This window comes from Salvelinus fontinalis, chromosome 6 (assembly GCF_029448725.1).
Source record: "Salvelinus fontinalis isolate EN_2023a chromosome 6, ASM2944872v1, whole genome shotgun sequence".
NCBI lineage: Eukaryota > Metazoa > Chordata > Actinopteri > Salmoniformes > Salmonidae > Salvelinus > Salvelinus fontinalis.
The window spans coordinates 9,384,882-9,397,137 of NC_074670.1; the positions used below are offsets into that span (position 1 = coordinate 9,384,882).

The window sequence follows — 12,256 nt, forward strand, 5'->3', positions numbered from 1 at the left end:
GTAACCGCTTGGACCAATCAAATAAACCCACAAACCTTCGTTTAACGCGCTATTGGCCACTTTCACCTGATCACTGTTGCCAATCAAGTCGAAGCCTTTGTCCGAGAGGTAATAAATCAGAGAATGACGAGAGTCCACAGACTTCATCTCATCAGTCAGGCTGTTCTTATCTCGTTCTAGACACAGGAACAGTCTTGGTAGTAAAGCAGTAACAGTAAAGACACAGGAACAGTCTTGGCAGTAACAGTAAAAACCCAGGAACAGTCTTGGCAGTAACAGTAAAGACACAGGAACAGTCTTGGCAGTAACAGTAAAGACACAAGAACAGTCTTGGCAGTAACAGTAAAGACACAGGAACAGTCTTGGCAGTAACAGTAAAGACACAGGAACAGTCTTGGCAGTAACAGTAAAGACACAGGAACAGTCTTGGCAGTAACAGTAAAGACACAGGAACAGTCTTGGCAGTAACAGTAAAGACACGGGAACATTCTTGGCAGTAACAGTAAAGACACAGGAACAGTCTTGGCAGTAACAGTAAAGACACAGGAACAGTCTTGGCAGTAATGCAGTAACAGTAAAGACACAGGAACAGTATTGGCAGTAATGCAGTAACAGTAAAGACACAGGAACAGTCTTGGCAGTAATGCAGTAACAGTAAAGACACAGGAACAGTCTTGGCAGTAATGCAGTAACAGTAAAGACACAGGAACAGTCTTGGCAGTAATGCAGTAACAGTAAAGACACAGGAACAGTCTTGGCAGTAATGCAGTAACAGTAAAGACACAGGAACAGTCTTGGCAGTAACAGTAAAGACACAGGAACAGTCTTGGCAGTAACAGTAAAGACACAGGAACAGTCTTGGCAGTAACAGTAAAGACAAGGGAACAGTCTTGGCAGTAACAGTAAAGACAGGAACAGTCTTGGCAGTAACAGTAAAGACACAATAACAGTCTTGGTAGTAATGCAGTAACAGTAAAGACACAGGAACAGTCTTGGCAGTAACAGTAAAGACACAGGAACAGTCTTGGCAGTAACAGTAAAGACACAATAACAGTCTTGGTAGTAATGCAGTAACAGTAAAAACACAGGAACAGTCTTGGCAGTAACAGTAAAGACACAGGAACAGTCTTGGTAGTAATGCAGTAACAGTAAAGACACAGGAACAGTCTTGGCAGTAACAGTAAAGACACAGGAACAGTCTTGGCAGTAACAGTAAAGACACAGGAACAGTCTTGGCAGTAACAGTAAAGACACAGGAACAGTCTTGGCAGTAACAGTAAAGACACAGGAACAGTCTTGGCAGTAACAGTAAAGACACAATAACAGTCTTGGTAGTAATGCAGTAACAGTAAAAACACAGGAACAGTCTTGGTAGTAATGCAGTAACAGTAAAAACACAGAAGCAGTCTTGGTAGTAATGCAGTAACAGTAAAAACGAAATAAACATCAGTAATAACACCATTAACAATTACATTATCAACATCTAGAAGTTCAATGGCTTGAAAGAGGTGCTTAGTTGTCTGTTCTCACCAATGCTGTTTTTCAACAAGACTCCTCCATTTTCAGTGGGGCTGAGAGGGGGTTGAGGAAACCTGAAAGAAAGAGAAAGCGAGAAAGAAATGTGATCGGCGGCAGGGAGGCTAGCGGTTAAGAGCGCTGGTCCAGTAACCGAAAGGTCGCTGGTTCAAATTCTCAAGCCGACTACGTGAAAATCTGTCGATGTACCCTGAGCAAGGCGCTTAACCCTAATTGCTCCTTTAAGTCACTCTGGATAAGAGCGTCTGCTAAATGACTCAAATGTGAAATGTGATCAGTGCTCAGAGGACTGGCTTATAACAGTGCACACTCAGAGCTGTGTTGACTCACGTGGTGGGGCTGTATGGGTGTCCTCCTCCAGTTAAGATGCTGTTTCCTCTCTTGAGGTCAGATGGAGGTCCTGTCTTCTTAAGCTCATCTACTGCCATCTTGATCACATCTGTCCAGCTTCACACAACAAAGCCACATCATCACTACACTTGGTGCTTTGTCGTTATCTTCATATCTTCCACCTCTCCTCCTCATAAACATCTCTCCTCTCCCACACTCACTTCTCCCTCTCCCCTCGCAATCCCCTTCTCTCCTCCTCTCCTCTCCCCTTCCCAAACCATTCTCTCCCACTCACTTCTTCCTCTCCCCGACAGATTGAGCCACCAGTTCGTAGATCTGAGCCCCGCTGTCCCAGGTGAAGATCACGTAGAAGGCCTTACGGTCTGACAGAGGGACAGAAGAGAGGGGGATTGAGCTGACATATTCCTGCAAGGTGTGTGTGTGTGTGTGTGTGTGTGTGTGTGTGTGTGTGTGTGTGTGTGTGTGTGTGTGTGTGTGTGTGTAGCTCCATGTTGATGGTGTTGTGTTTTCTTGAATACCAAATATGGCAGGTGTTGTTATTGTGGGGGGAGGCCGGAGACAGATGCTCTTTTTGGAAGTGGGTTGCTCTTTTGACTCTTACATGGATCAAACCCTGTGCTGTCAAGTTTCTGAAATACCAGCCTCTTGAGTCATGCCTGAACAGCCTTTGGCCGTGTACATAGGCTGACAGTGCATGGCCATCAGATTGCAGGACTGCATAGGGATAAAGGCAAAGCAGCTAGCAAGGTACTGCTCTTTGCTCTTTGTCATGGACAGCCTAGTTGTATGGAGAAGGTGCTTTGACACTACATGTGTCCATGTATCTGTGAACCTTTGAAATGTTTGAATCGTTCGGGACTGTAATGTGATTTGTGCATTCAAATGAAGTATGTAAAGATGTGCGTGTCTCACCTGTGGCCACCTCTCGGAGGAAGGCAGAGTCTAGTTTGATGATAGGGCTGAGCATCTGCTTGCCCTCCTGAACAGCGATGTTACTCTTACTCTGACACTTCAACACCATCTTATCATCCTGCTTCTGTAACAGCACCAACAGATCCCCCAGCAACACACACTGCACTTCTGAGAGGGGGGCAGGAACAGGGAGGAGAGAAGAGGGAGAGTGGGACAGGAAGTAAACAGCAGAAGAACAACAGTTTGGGTGTGTGTAAAATGAAATCAGACAGACGATTGGTTGATACATTAAAACAAACTAATGTTTGTAGAGTTGATAGTGCACCTAATGTTTTCTCCTTGGTCACTCTCCAGGTCAGAGGCCCCTCATAGATCATCCTTCTCTGGGCCAGGTCAAGGTACTGAGAGAGAAGAACACAACTGATAAAGAATGAGAGAACGGGACGACTGTAGAAAGGATAGCATGAAGAGCACTGGACCACACTACAAGAAGCCCTCACTATTGTCAGTCACCTTGTACTCCAGATACAGCTCGTTACTGGGTTTGAGTCCTGAGGTGTCCAGCCTGCGCTGGTAGTCTTTCAGGGTCTGGAGGGAGAGAGAGAAATCATTTATACTTTACCTCAGACACTTGTTGTTGTTGTAGTAGTAGTTGTAATAGTAGTGTGTGTCTCACCAGCAGGTTCTCCATCTGTTTGACTTCCTCGTTGACGTGGTTGAGGATCTTCCTACAGCACTCTGCACTCTGCTGAATACTCTCCTTCTCCAAGGTGTCCTCTACGGGAATACACACAACACGTCACAACACACACACACTCTCTCTGAATGAGAACAGTGAAAGACATACACAGACCTGTGCACTTGGCAATGTTTTCCAGCAGTAGGGGGTATTTGGTGAGCCTCTGCATCTCAGTGGGGATGATGTCCTTCAGCTGCAGCCTACGACACTGAGGCCTACTCTCTGCCTCCAGTATGAAGGAGTTGAAACGAGGGTCTTTCTTCTGTCTCATCTTCAGCTGTTCCAGGGCCCACGTCTGGTGACTACAGAACCTAGACGTCAGCTTCTGAAACCACTCACCCTCCGTCCCTCCAAACTAGACAGAGAAAGTGAGAGGGAGCATTAAAAGCTTTCTTCAGGGATCCATTTCCATAAGTATCCACTTCATATATGGGATGAGGGGGTTAGGCTGAGATGGGGTGAGGGGCAGAGAGAGAGGGCAGTGAGGGGCACAGACAGGGGTGATGGAAGGTGACCTGTTCCTTACCCTGTTGAGTAACGTGGTTCCGATGGCCTTGACGATGAAATTGTGCTGACGCAGCTTCTTCAGGTGCTCATAGAAAGCATCTGCACAGAAACACAGGGAGCACAGCGGTTGGACTGGGGTAGACTTATGGTTGGGTTATTATGGTCAGACTGAGGTCAATTTACGGTTGGGTTAAAGTTACACTAGGGTTTATTTACTAGTGACGAGGGAAAAATATCAAAACATTTAAATATCAGGATATCATTTTGGAAGATATGCCGGTATCATTTTTGACTGTATCGCAATATTATTTGTGCGGTAGTTGCACCAAAGTTCCAGTATTTTCCCATAATAGCATGTTCTCCATCTTCTTTTTAAATAAGGAGACAATTTCTTTTCAGCACTTTTATTTCCATGATTATTTCCAAAACTTGTTTTCTCATGGCTCTCTCTTGTCTTTCTGCAGCAGACATATGGTGAGCAATACAGTATGTTTGGAACATGGAATTGCAATACAATTACAGAATCGAACCGCAATACATAAAGAATTGTGAGAATTGCAATACATATCATATCAGAACCCAAGTATCATGGTAACATCGTATCGTGAGGTCTTGCCTGCAATTTACAGTGGTCAGACTGACTTCAGCCAGTATCAGAACTGTAGAAGTGCTGTTGTCGGGTAACGGTCACAGCCATGCAGTAGCAGTCATGTAGTCATACTGTGTAAGTGTGGTTGTATGTCAGGGGTTTTGCGGTCGTACTTTAGTTGGGGTTACGGTCGTCCAGTGGCAGTACATTGGTCATGTGGTTGTACTGTAGCGGAGGTTATGGTGATACTACGGTTAAGCAGCGGTGGGACCGTACTCACAGTGCATGTCTATGATCTCATCCAGGCTGGGGAAGATGGTGGCCAGCTCTGTGGCGGTCATGAGTTCCTCTCTCTCCAGAGGCTTCCAGAACACTGTCTGCAGAACACTCAGCATGCGCACGTGGGCGTGCTCCGTCGCAAACAACTCTGAGAGAGAGAGAGAGATTACTCTAGTGCCAATTTATTCACAATATTTTGCGTCAGATGAGCAGCAGCTCAATCTTACACCGCAATTAGTTTCTTTCCTCCTTCGTTGGCTGGATTCCTCCATCCCCCACCCCTCCCCCGTCTCTCCTCACCGTTGATGACCTCCTGCCGCTTGGTCTCCTTCTTGCTGAGGTCTTTGAGGGTGTCTGGGGGGGTGTGTTCTCTCCAGTTGGGCGGGTCCTGCTCCAGCTCCAGGAGGCGAGGGTCCTGTTCCTCCTGCTGGGGTGTGGGGCCAGAGAGGGAAAGACCTGGGAGCACACCCTCGGGGAGTAACACCCCTTCATCAACACTGATGGAAGAGACGACGACGACAGAGGAGGAGGAGAGGGGCAGGTATAAGGGTATGGAGATAAAGGGTATGGGCGATAATATGAAAAGAATCTAACGCGAAGCTAGAAAACCTGCTTGGGTTGAGAAGCATTTCGATTGGGACAGTACGCTATTGGCTGGTTCAAAGTCTACATAATCTACACACAGCACTAACATTACACGTAGTTACAGTTGATACTGTAGCCCTGACTAAGAAAATAACTCTGGCTCTGACCCTCCTCCTCCAGTCAAGCTGTGTCACAGCATGGATCTCGTCTTAATGAAGCTGCTGGGGACACAGTGGAAGAAGCTTCCATTCACTCTCACTCAGCCTTTCTGTCTTATAGTCAGACATCAGACAGTCAGTAAAGCAAAGTTAGGTGGTCAGTAATGTCAGTGAGTCTATCAGCCTTTCCATCAGTTACTATAGTTAGTCAGTCTGCCTGTCCATCAGTTACTATAGTCAGTCTGCCTGTCCATCAGTTACTATAGTCAGTCTGCCTGTCCATCAGTTACTATAGTCAGTCTGCCTGTCCATCAGTTACTATAGTCAGTCTGCCTGTCCATCAGTTACTATAGTCAGTCTGCCTGTCCATCAGTTACTATAGTCAGTCTGCCTGTCCATCAGTTACTATAGTCAGTCTGCCTGTCCATCAGTTACTATAGTCAGTCTGCCTGTCCATCAGTTTCTATAGTCAGTCTGCCTGTCCATCAGTTACTATAGTCAGTCTGCCTGTCCATCAGTTACTATAGTCAGTCTGCCTGTCCATCAGTTACTATAGTTAGTCAGTCTGCCTGTCCATCAGTTACTATAGTTAGTCAGTCTGCCTGTCCATCAGTTACTATAGTCAGTCAGTCTGCCTGTCCATCAGTTACTATAGTCAGTCAGTCTGCCTGTCCATCAGTTACTATAGTCAGTCAGTCAGTCCATCCATCAGTTACTATAGTCAGTCAGTCAGCCTGTCCATCAGTTACTATAGTCAGTCTATCCATCAGTTACTATAATCAGTCAGCCTGTCCATCAATTACTATAGTCAGTCAGTCAGCCTGTCCATCAGTTACTATAGTCAGTCAGTCAGCCTGTCCATCAGTTACTATAGTCAGTCAGCCTGTCTATCATTTAGTATAGTAAGTCAGTCAGCCCGTCCATCAGTTACTATAATCAGTCAGTCAGCCTGTCCATCAGTTACTATAGTGAGTCAGTGTCTGTCTGTATATCATTTAGTATAGTCTCTCAGTTTGCCTGTCCATCAATGACTGTGCGTCTGTGGCTGTGCTCCTCTCTCGACCCCCATGAGAGAAAGGGGGGTAGGGGGTCTGCCTTACGAGGGGTGGGGAGAGGTCGGGGAGGAGTGTGCTGCCGTGGCGGCGGCTTGCAGGTCCACGTCGCTACGGGAACGCGACTGTTTGGCCCGGGAGGAGCCACGGCGACGGAAGGAATGTCTGTCCACACGAGCACTCTCACTGCGTCCCACACGCCTGGGGAGGGAGGGAGGAGAGTACATCGAGGGAAGGGAGAGAGGAGAGCGAGAAGAGAGCCAGTGGGTGGGAAAATACAAGGATGGTAGTATAAGGAGGAAGGCAGGGGAGGAGAGGAAGTGGAGACAGACGGAGTGAGGAGTACAGGAACCACAAGGAAATGGTCCAAAAGACCAAACCAAAGAGTACAGAGTGGAACAACAAAGACAGGGGAGATATTAGGATCAAGTGGATCCAAGCAGGAGAACCATTACAGAGGAAGTCAATGTGATGTCAAAGGAATGTAGAGGATCAAAGGAAAAGCACACAAGAGATGTGACAGAGAATGGATGGTTAGACTCAGGAGCATAGAAACTCTCCACACAGTCCTGGGTTACTGCTTAATGACTAGCCCTATTAGAAACACATTGGAAGCCCATCTACCTCAACACTATTAGTTAAGAAAGCGGTCCCTAGTAACATCTCAGTGTGTCTGTGTAGGCCTTTCAATTACGCCTTTCAATTACGCAGTGTTAAATGGCAATCAATTGGGCTTATCAACCCTTCAATCACACACACACACACAAAGACTATTATTCTCTAACATCACAGCCCACTCACGTCACTTCAAGGTACAGGATAAACAATACTTAGCCATGCAGTGAGTGTGTGTGTGTGTGTGTGTGTAGTAACGCAGGATGGACTGTGTTATCAATATGAGGCCCAGTGTGTGTCCGTATCCCTGTCGCAGAGAAGTAGAAACCCACCTTGTCTTGCGTCTGTAAAAACACGGGACAGCACAGTTACATAACCACCACAACCACTCAACAGTAACACACCCCCTTTCTACAAACCTCCAACTCCCCCCATCAACCGCTGCAGCACACGGACGGAAGCTAACAGCACTGAACGCACTGTAAAACCACAGAAAGCAAAGCACGCCCACAAACACAAGACATCTGCTGTCCTGAACATGGTACCACATGAAGCCCTGTGAAGACTAGACAACAGAACATAGCGGAACCCTATAGAACCACACACACTGATGCCTTATGCAAGTAACAGACATGAAAGCGAACCAGACCTCACTGCTTGAATTACAGTAGGACTGGGATAAAGCCGACAACAGACAAATCTAAAGCTGGACCGCACGGCTGAAGCACAGTATAAGCCAACTTAATGAACTTAAGCCTGTAGAGATACAATGCTGTACAAATCAAATATAGCACAATGAATGCCCAACTCAGACAGGCGCACAACCACAGACAACATAACAACAACGATATACCAGCTTTCCCCAGCTCTGGTACTTGAGTCTAGCCTGCAGACACACAGACAAGATGACACACTACAGTACAATGTTAACTATTATACACTTAACTTGCTCTGAATAACTGAGCAGAGTCAGCATCGCACAAACAAGGAGACAGCAGTGGTGCTTTGGAAGAGGAGCAAACACAAACATGAAAAATGGACACACAAGAGTGAAAGAAAGTGGAGAACAGGTAAACAAAAGAAAGAAATTTGGGGTAGAGGAGAAGGGAGGAGGGGGCTGGAGGGGAAGACCAGGTCCCTGTAACCCCAGTCAGGGTCCATCTCCAAATGCTGGGTAGGTTTTAGTGATGTTCGCTACATGGAGCTGCTCTGGCAGGCCAGGGCTAAGGTGTGGTAGGTAGGCTAGGCAGCACAGTACACAGCAGGGACGGACGGAGACACTGAGGGAGTTTTACCACGCTTCCTCAGCCTTAGCATAGCCACTGACCCCTAACCTTTTTAAAATGTTTGACTATGTTCAACTCTACCTAATGGTGTTGGGTCTATGTTGGTCTTTGGTTTTATACATCTCATCTACTCCATTTTTTTTCACCTCACTCTTCCTCTATTTCTTCCTCACCTGTCTTTGTCCAGGTTTTCCTCCAGGGGGGGTTCTTTGGGTGAGGGGAGCTCCCATATAGCCAGCCCCCCTGCCATCCCCGCGGGGGACAGCTCGCCCCCCTCCGCCACCAAATGGGGGTCCGAACGGCTGCTGAACAGACCTGGGAGAGGAGCAAAGGAAACACACATTTCAGATTCACCTCACTGAACACACCCTAAGTTAGGTTGGGTGTTGCTATGCTACCATGTATCCGTCCAATCAGCCTTACCTATCTCGCTGTGGGAGAAGTCTGGGCTGGAGGTCACACTGATGTGAACTACTGGGCCCTCACTGACCTCCAAACCCTGATGGGGGGAGGATCCTGTGGAAACAGACTTCCTGTTTAATGCTGGAGGAGCAGCATCAGGGGCAGAAGAGCCTCGAGAGGGGGGGAGGACGCTGGAAACCTTACGCTCCTGATTCACCTTCTCTTTATCCACTGAGAGAGAGAGAGAGAGAGAGAGAGAGAGAGAGAGAGAGAGAGAGAAATAGATGGTAAAAGGGATGACATTGAGGAGGGGGGGGGGAAGAGTCAAAATAGTCAGAGGCATTTCCATGAGAGACTATGAGAGAAACAGACAGACAGAGACAGACAGGATGAGTATAGGGTAATCAGTGGATCTGTGGTGAGAGGGGAGGGTTAATCATTCTCAGGGTGTGTGTGTGTGTGTATGTGTGAGAGAGAGAGAGCTGGGCGAGATGGACAAAAATCCATGTTGTGATAAATTGACCAATTGTTTCGATAATGATAAATCAGCAATAAATCATGTTTGGGGGAGGTGCTAGAGCTGGGCAAGATGGACGATAATGTGATGAATGTAACTATTTTGCTCGATAACAATACATAGCCTACAACAATAAAATGAAATATTGTAAAGGGACAGTTAGGCTACTTTACATTAGCGGCTTTTGACCATTTAGTTCCAGAGCCAAGTAAGTCAACTGAGATGGCAGTGGGAACTCAAAACACTAAGCTAGTGATATTGTTGCTATATAGACAAGTAGGCTATTTGATTCATCTATCAGTAAATGTAGACTAACATCCTACAACAACTTTCCAGCGCTAGGCCTAGGCTACTTGATGTACAACAAGAGCTCACGGTTTTACCAATTTCACGTCAGATTCTGATGGTTATCCGCGTTTCTCCAAACATCAAACTTCAAAGTTGCACCAAACGTCACATTTCTGCAGGAATCAACTTAACGCATAGGCTATTACCGTTGACCAAAGAACACTTTTAGAACAATCTACAGGAACATTGTATAGCAAAATCACAGATGTTTGTTTTTTCGTCCCAGCTGTAGCGTGTGTGTGTATGTGGTCAGTCCATCTATCAAAACACCAGGGACTACAGATCATGCCATATTATCTACACCTAGACGCAAAACAGCAAGTCAACAAATCAAAAACTCGGCATTCCCCTCAGATCCCCTTCCGGGTTTGATTTGGTACATGCAAACATGCATTGGGGTTGATTAGTAAGGACTAAACCATTCTAGAGATAAAGGGGTGGGGAAGAGGAGATGAAAGAGCCAGACGGTGGTACCTTCAGCCTCCACTTTAGGAAGTTTGACCTCAGCTGAAAGAAGAACACAGGGCAAGACAACGGGTTCTTTTTAATTCTACAAAGACTTTGGCTTATACAGGCACTACGGTCATTCTGGTAGACCCACTTTTGGATGGCGATCGATAATCAAACACCTGACATAGCTTATACTATATATGTCATCCATTCTGTTTCTCTGTACCTTCAGTATGCAGTATGTATTTAGTAGTGCATACAGTATGTATTTAGTAGTGTATACAGTATGTATTGTATTGTTTTTTAACGATGTAGGGAAGACAAACTAATTTCCCCTTGGGTATTGATAAAGTACAATCTCATCTCATATTATGACACTGCTGGTACGTACTGCTGCCAGCAATCCAGCCACCGGCGGCGCTGAGGATGTTGGGAAAACCCCCCTTCGGTTTAGATTTAGTGGACTCCTCACTCTTCTTATTCTGAGATGGAGGAAGAGAGACAAAGAGAGAGAGCATGACAAGAACAGTCTAATAATACTGGATAGGTTGGCGTGTGGTATGGACTGTGGACCGTGGAGTCCAGCTAGCTGCCAACCAGACAGACAGACTCACCTTCCCAAGGGGTCTCCTGAAGAACCCTCTGGACTTCTTACTGTCAGCTACTCTGGACTTCACTCCTAGGTGCTTCATGTAGAAGGCCACTGCTGCAAAGATCGACGAACTGGAGGACGAGAGAGAGGGAGAGAGAGATCTCTGTAAAGTTAGTGGTGATGAAAGTATGAAAGTACATACTGTATAAATGCATATATATTGGCATTGCAATAGAAACAGTAATGATACACTATTATAGAGGATGCTAAAGCATGAGCTGTAAATAAAAAGAATAGGTGTGAAAAAGACAGAGAGTAGGGGTGGGGTTGAGATGAGAAAAGGGGTGGGGTTGAGATGAAACGCTGGGGTGATGCTGGGTGGAGAGTTGGAAGTTTACCAGAGAGGAAAGGAGGAGTAGAAAGAGGAGCTTGAGAGGGAAAATGCAAGAGCTTTTCAAACTGAGGCCATAAGACCATAAACCAAGTCAGTCTACATCAGCTACAGAATGCCATTTATGGCAAAGTAATGCAACTATAGGACTGCAGTCTGCGCAACGTACAATAACAGTACTGAAGTCTGCGCAACGTACAATAACAGTACTGAAGTCTGAGCAACGTACAATAACAGTACTGAAGTCTGCGCAACGTACAATAACAGTACTGCAGTCTGCGCAAAGTAGAGGACTGCAGTCTGCGCAACGTAGAGGACTGCAGTCTGCGCAACGTAGAGGACTGCAGTCTGCGCAACGTAGAGGACTGCAGTCTGCGCAACGTAGAGGACTGCAGTCTGCGCAACGTAGAGGACTGCAGTCTGCGCAACGTAGAGGACTGCAGTCTGCGCAACGTAGAGGACTGCAGTCTGCGCAACGTAGAGGACTGCAGTCTGCGCAACGTAGAGGACTGCAGTCTGCGCAACGTAGAGGACTGCAGTCTGCGCAACGTAGAGGACTGCAGTCTGCGCAACGTAGAAGACTGCAGTCTGCACAAAGTAGAAGACTGCAGTCTGCACAAAGTAGAAGACTGCAGTCTGCACAACGTACAATAACAGTACTGAAGTCTGCACAACGTACAACTATAGAGCAAAACAAACTAATTGAGGAGGAAGGTAAAATAAATATAAGGCATGTATCTATGGACTTTAAAACATCAATGAATCTAAGCAGGGAGCTGGACAAAGCATGTCTAGCATGCATTCACACATTGACAGAAGAGGTTCAGACACACACAGCACCGTGAAACACAGAACTCACCATTTCTCCTCGTCTGCGACGATGGAGGGACTGAAAGAGAGGAGATTAATAGATATTAAAGAGATAGAAAGATAAGTGCAGACATTGC

At 46.3% G+C, this 12,256-nt stretch overlaps 1 protein-coding gene across 5 annotated transcripts in view; it reads right to left on the minus strand.

The window, feature by feature from the left end:
* The window catches only part of LOC129856967 (rho guanine nucleotide exchange factor 1-like), a 44,883-nt gene that overhangs the window by 5,321 nt on the left and 27,306 nt on the right, over nt 1-12,256 (minus strand). For 2 of the 5 annotated variants that reach the window (XM_055924776.1, XM_055924780.1), the window contains 20 exons: nt 12,169-12,198; nt 10,941-11,049; nt 10,718-10,808; nt 10,351-10,383; nt 9,033-9,242; nt 8,783-8,924; nt 7,656-7,667; nt 6,757-6,909; nt 5,214-5,410; nt 4,915-5,061; nt 4,065-4,144; nt 3,653-3,893; nt 3,476-3,576; nt 3,313-3,387; nt 3,125-3,200; nt 2,800-2,967; nt 2,162-2,249; nt 1,867-1,983; nt 1,531-1,592; nt 36-176 (listed from right to left, as the gene is read on the minus strand). In XM_055924776.1, the coding sequence (XP_055780751.1) occupies nt 36-176; nt 1,531-1,592; nt 1,867-1,983; nt 2,162-2,249; nt 2,800-2,967; nt 3,125-3,200; nt 3,313-3,387; nt 3,476-3,576; nt 3,653-3,893; nt 4,065-4,144; nt 4,915-5,061; nt 5,214-5,410; nt 6,757-6,909; nt 7,656-7,667; nt 8,783-8,924; nt 9,033-9,242; nt 10,351-10,383; nt 10,718-10,808; nt 10,941-11,049; nt 12,169-12,198 (2,273 nt within the window). The remainder of the gene's footprint in view (nt 1-35; nt 177-1,530; nt 1,593-1,866; nt 1,984-2,161; nt 2,250-2,799; nt 2,968-3,124; nt 3,201-3,312; nt 3,388-3,475; nt 3,577-3,652; nt 3,894-4,064; nt 4,145-4,914; nt 5,062-5,213; nt 5,411-6,756; nt 6,910-7,655; nt 7,668-8,782; nt 8,925-9,032; nt 9,243-10,350; nt 10,384-10,717; nt 10,809-10,940; nt 11,050-12,168; nt 12,199-12,256) is intronic. The other 3 variants (XM_055924778.1, XM_055924777.1, XM_055924779.1) reach the window with 3 other exon arrangements.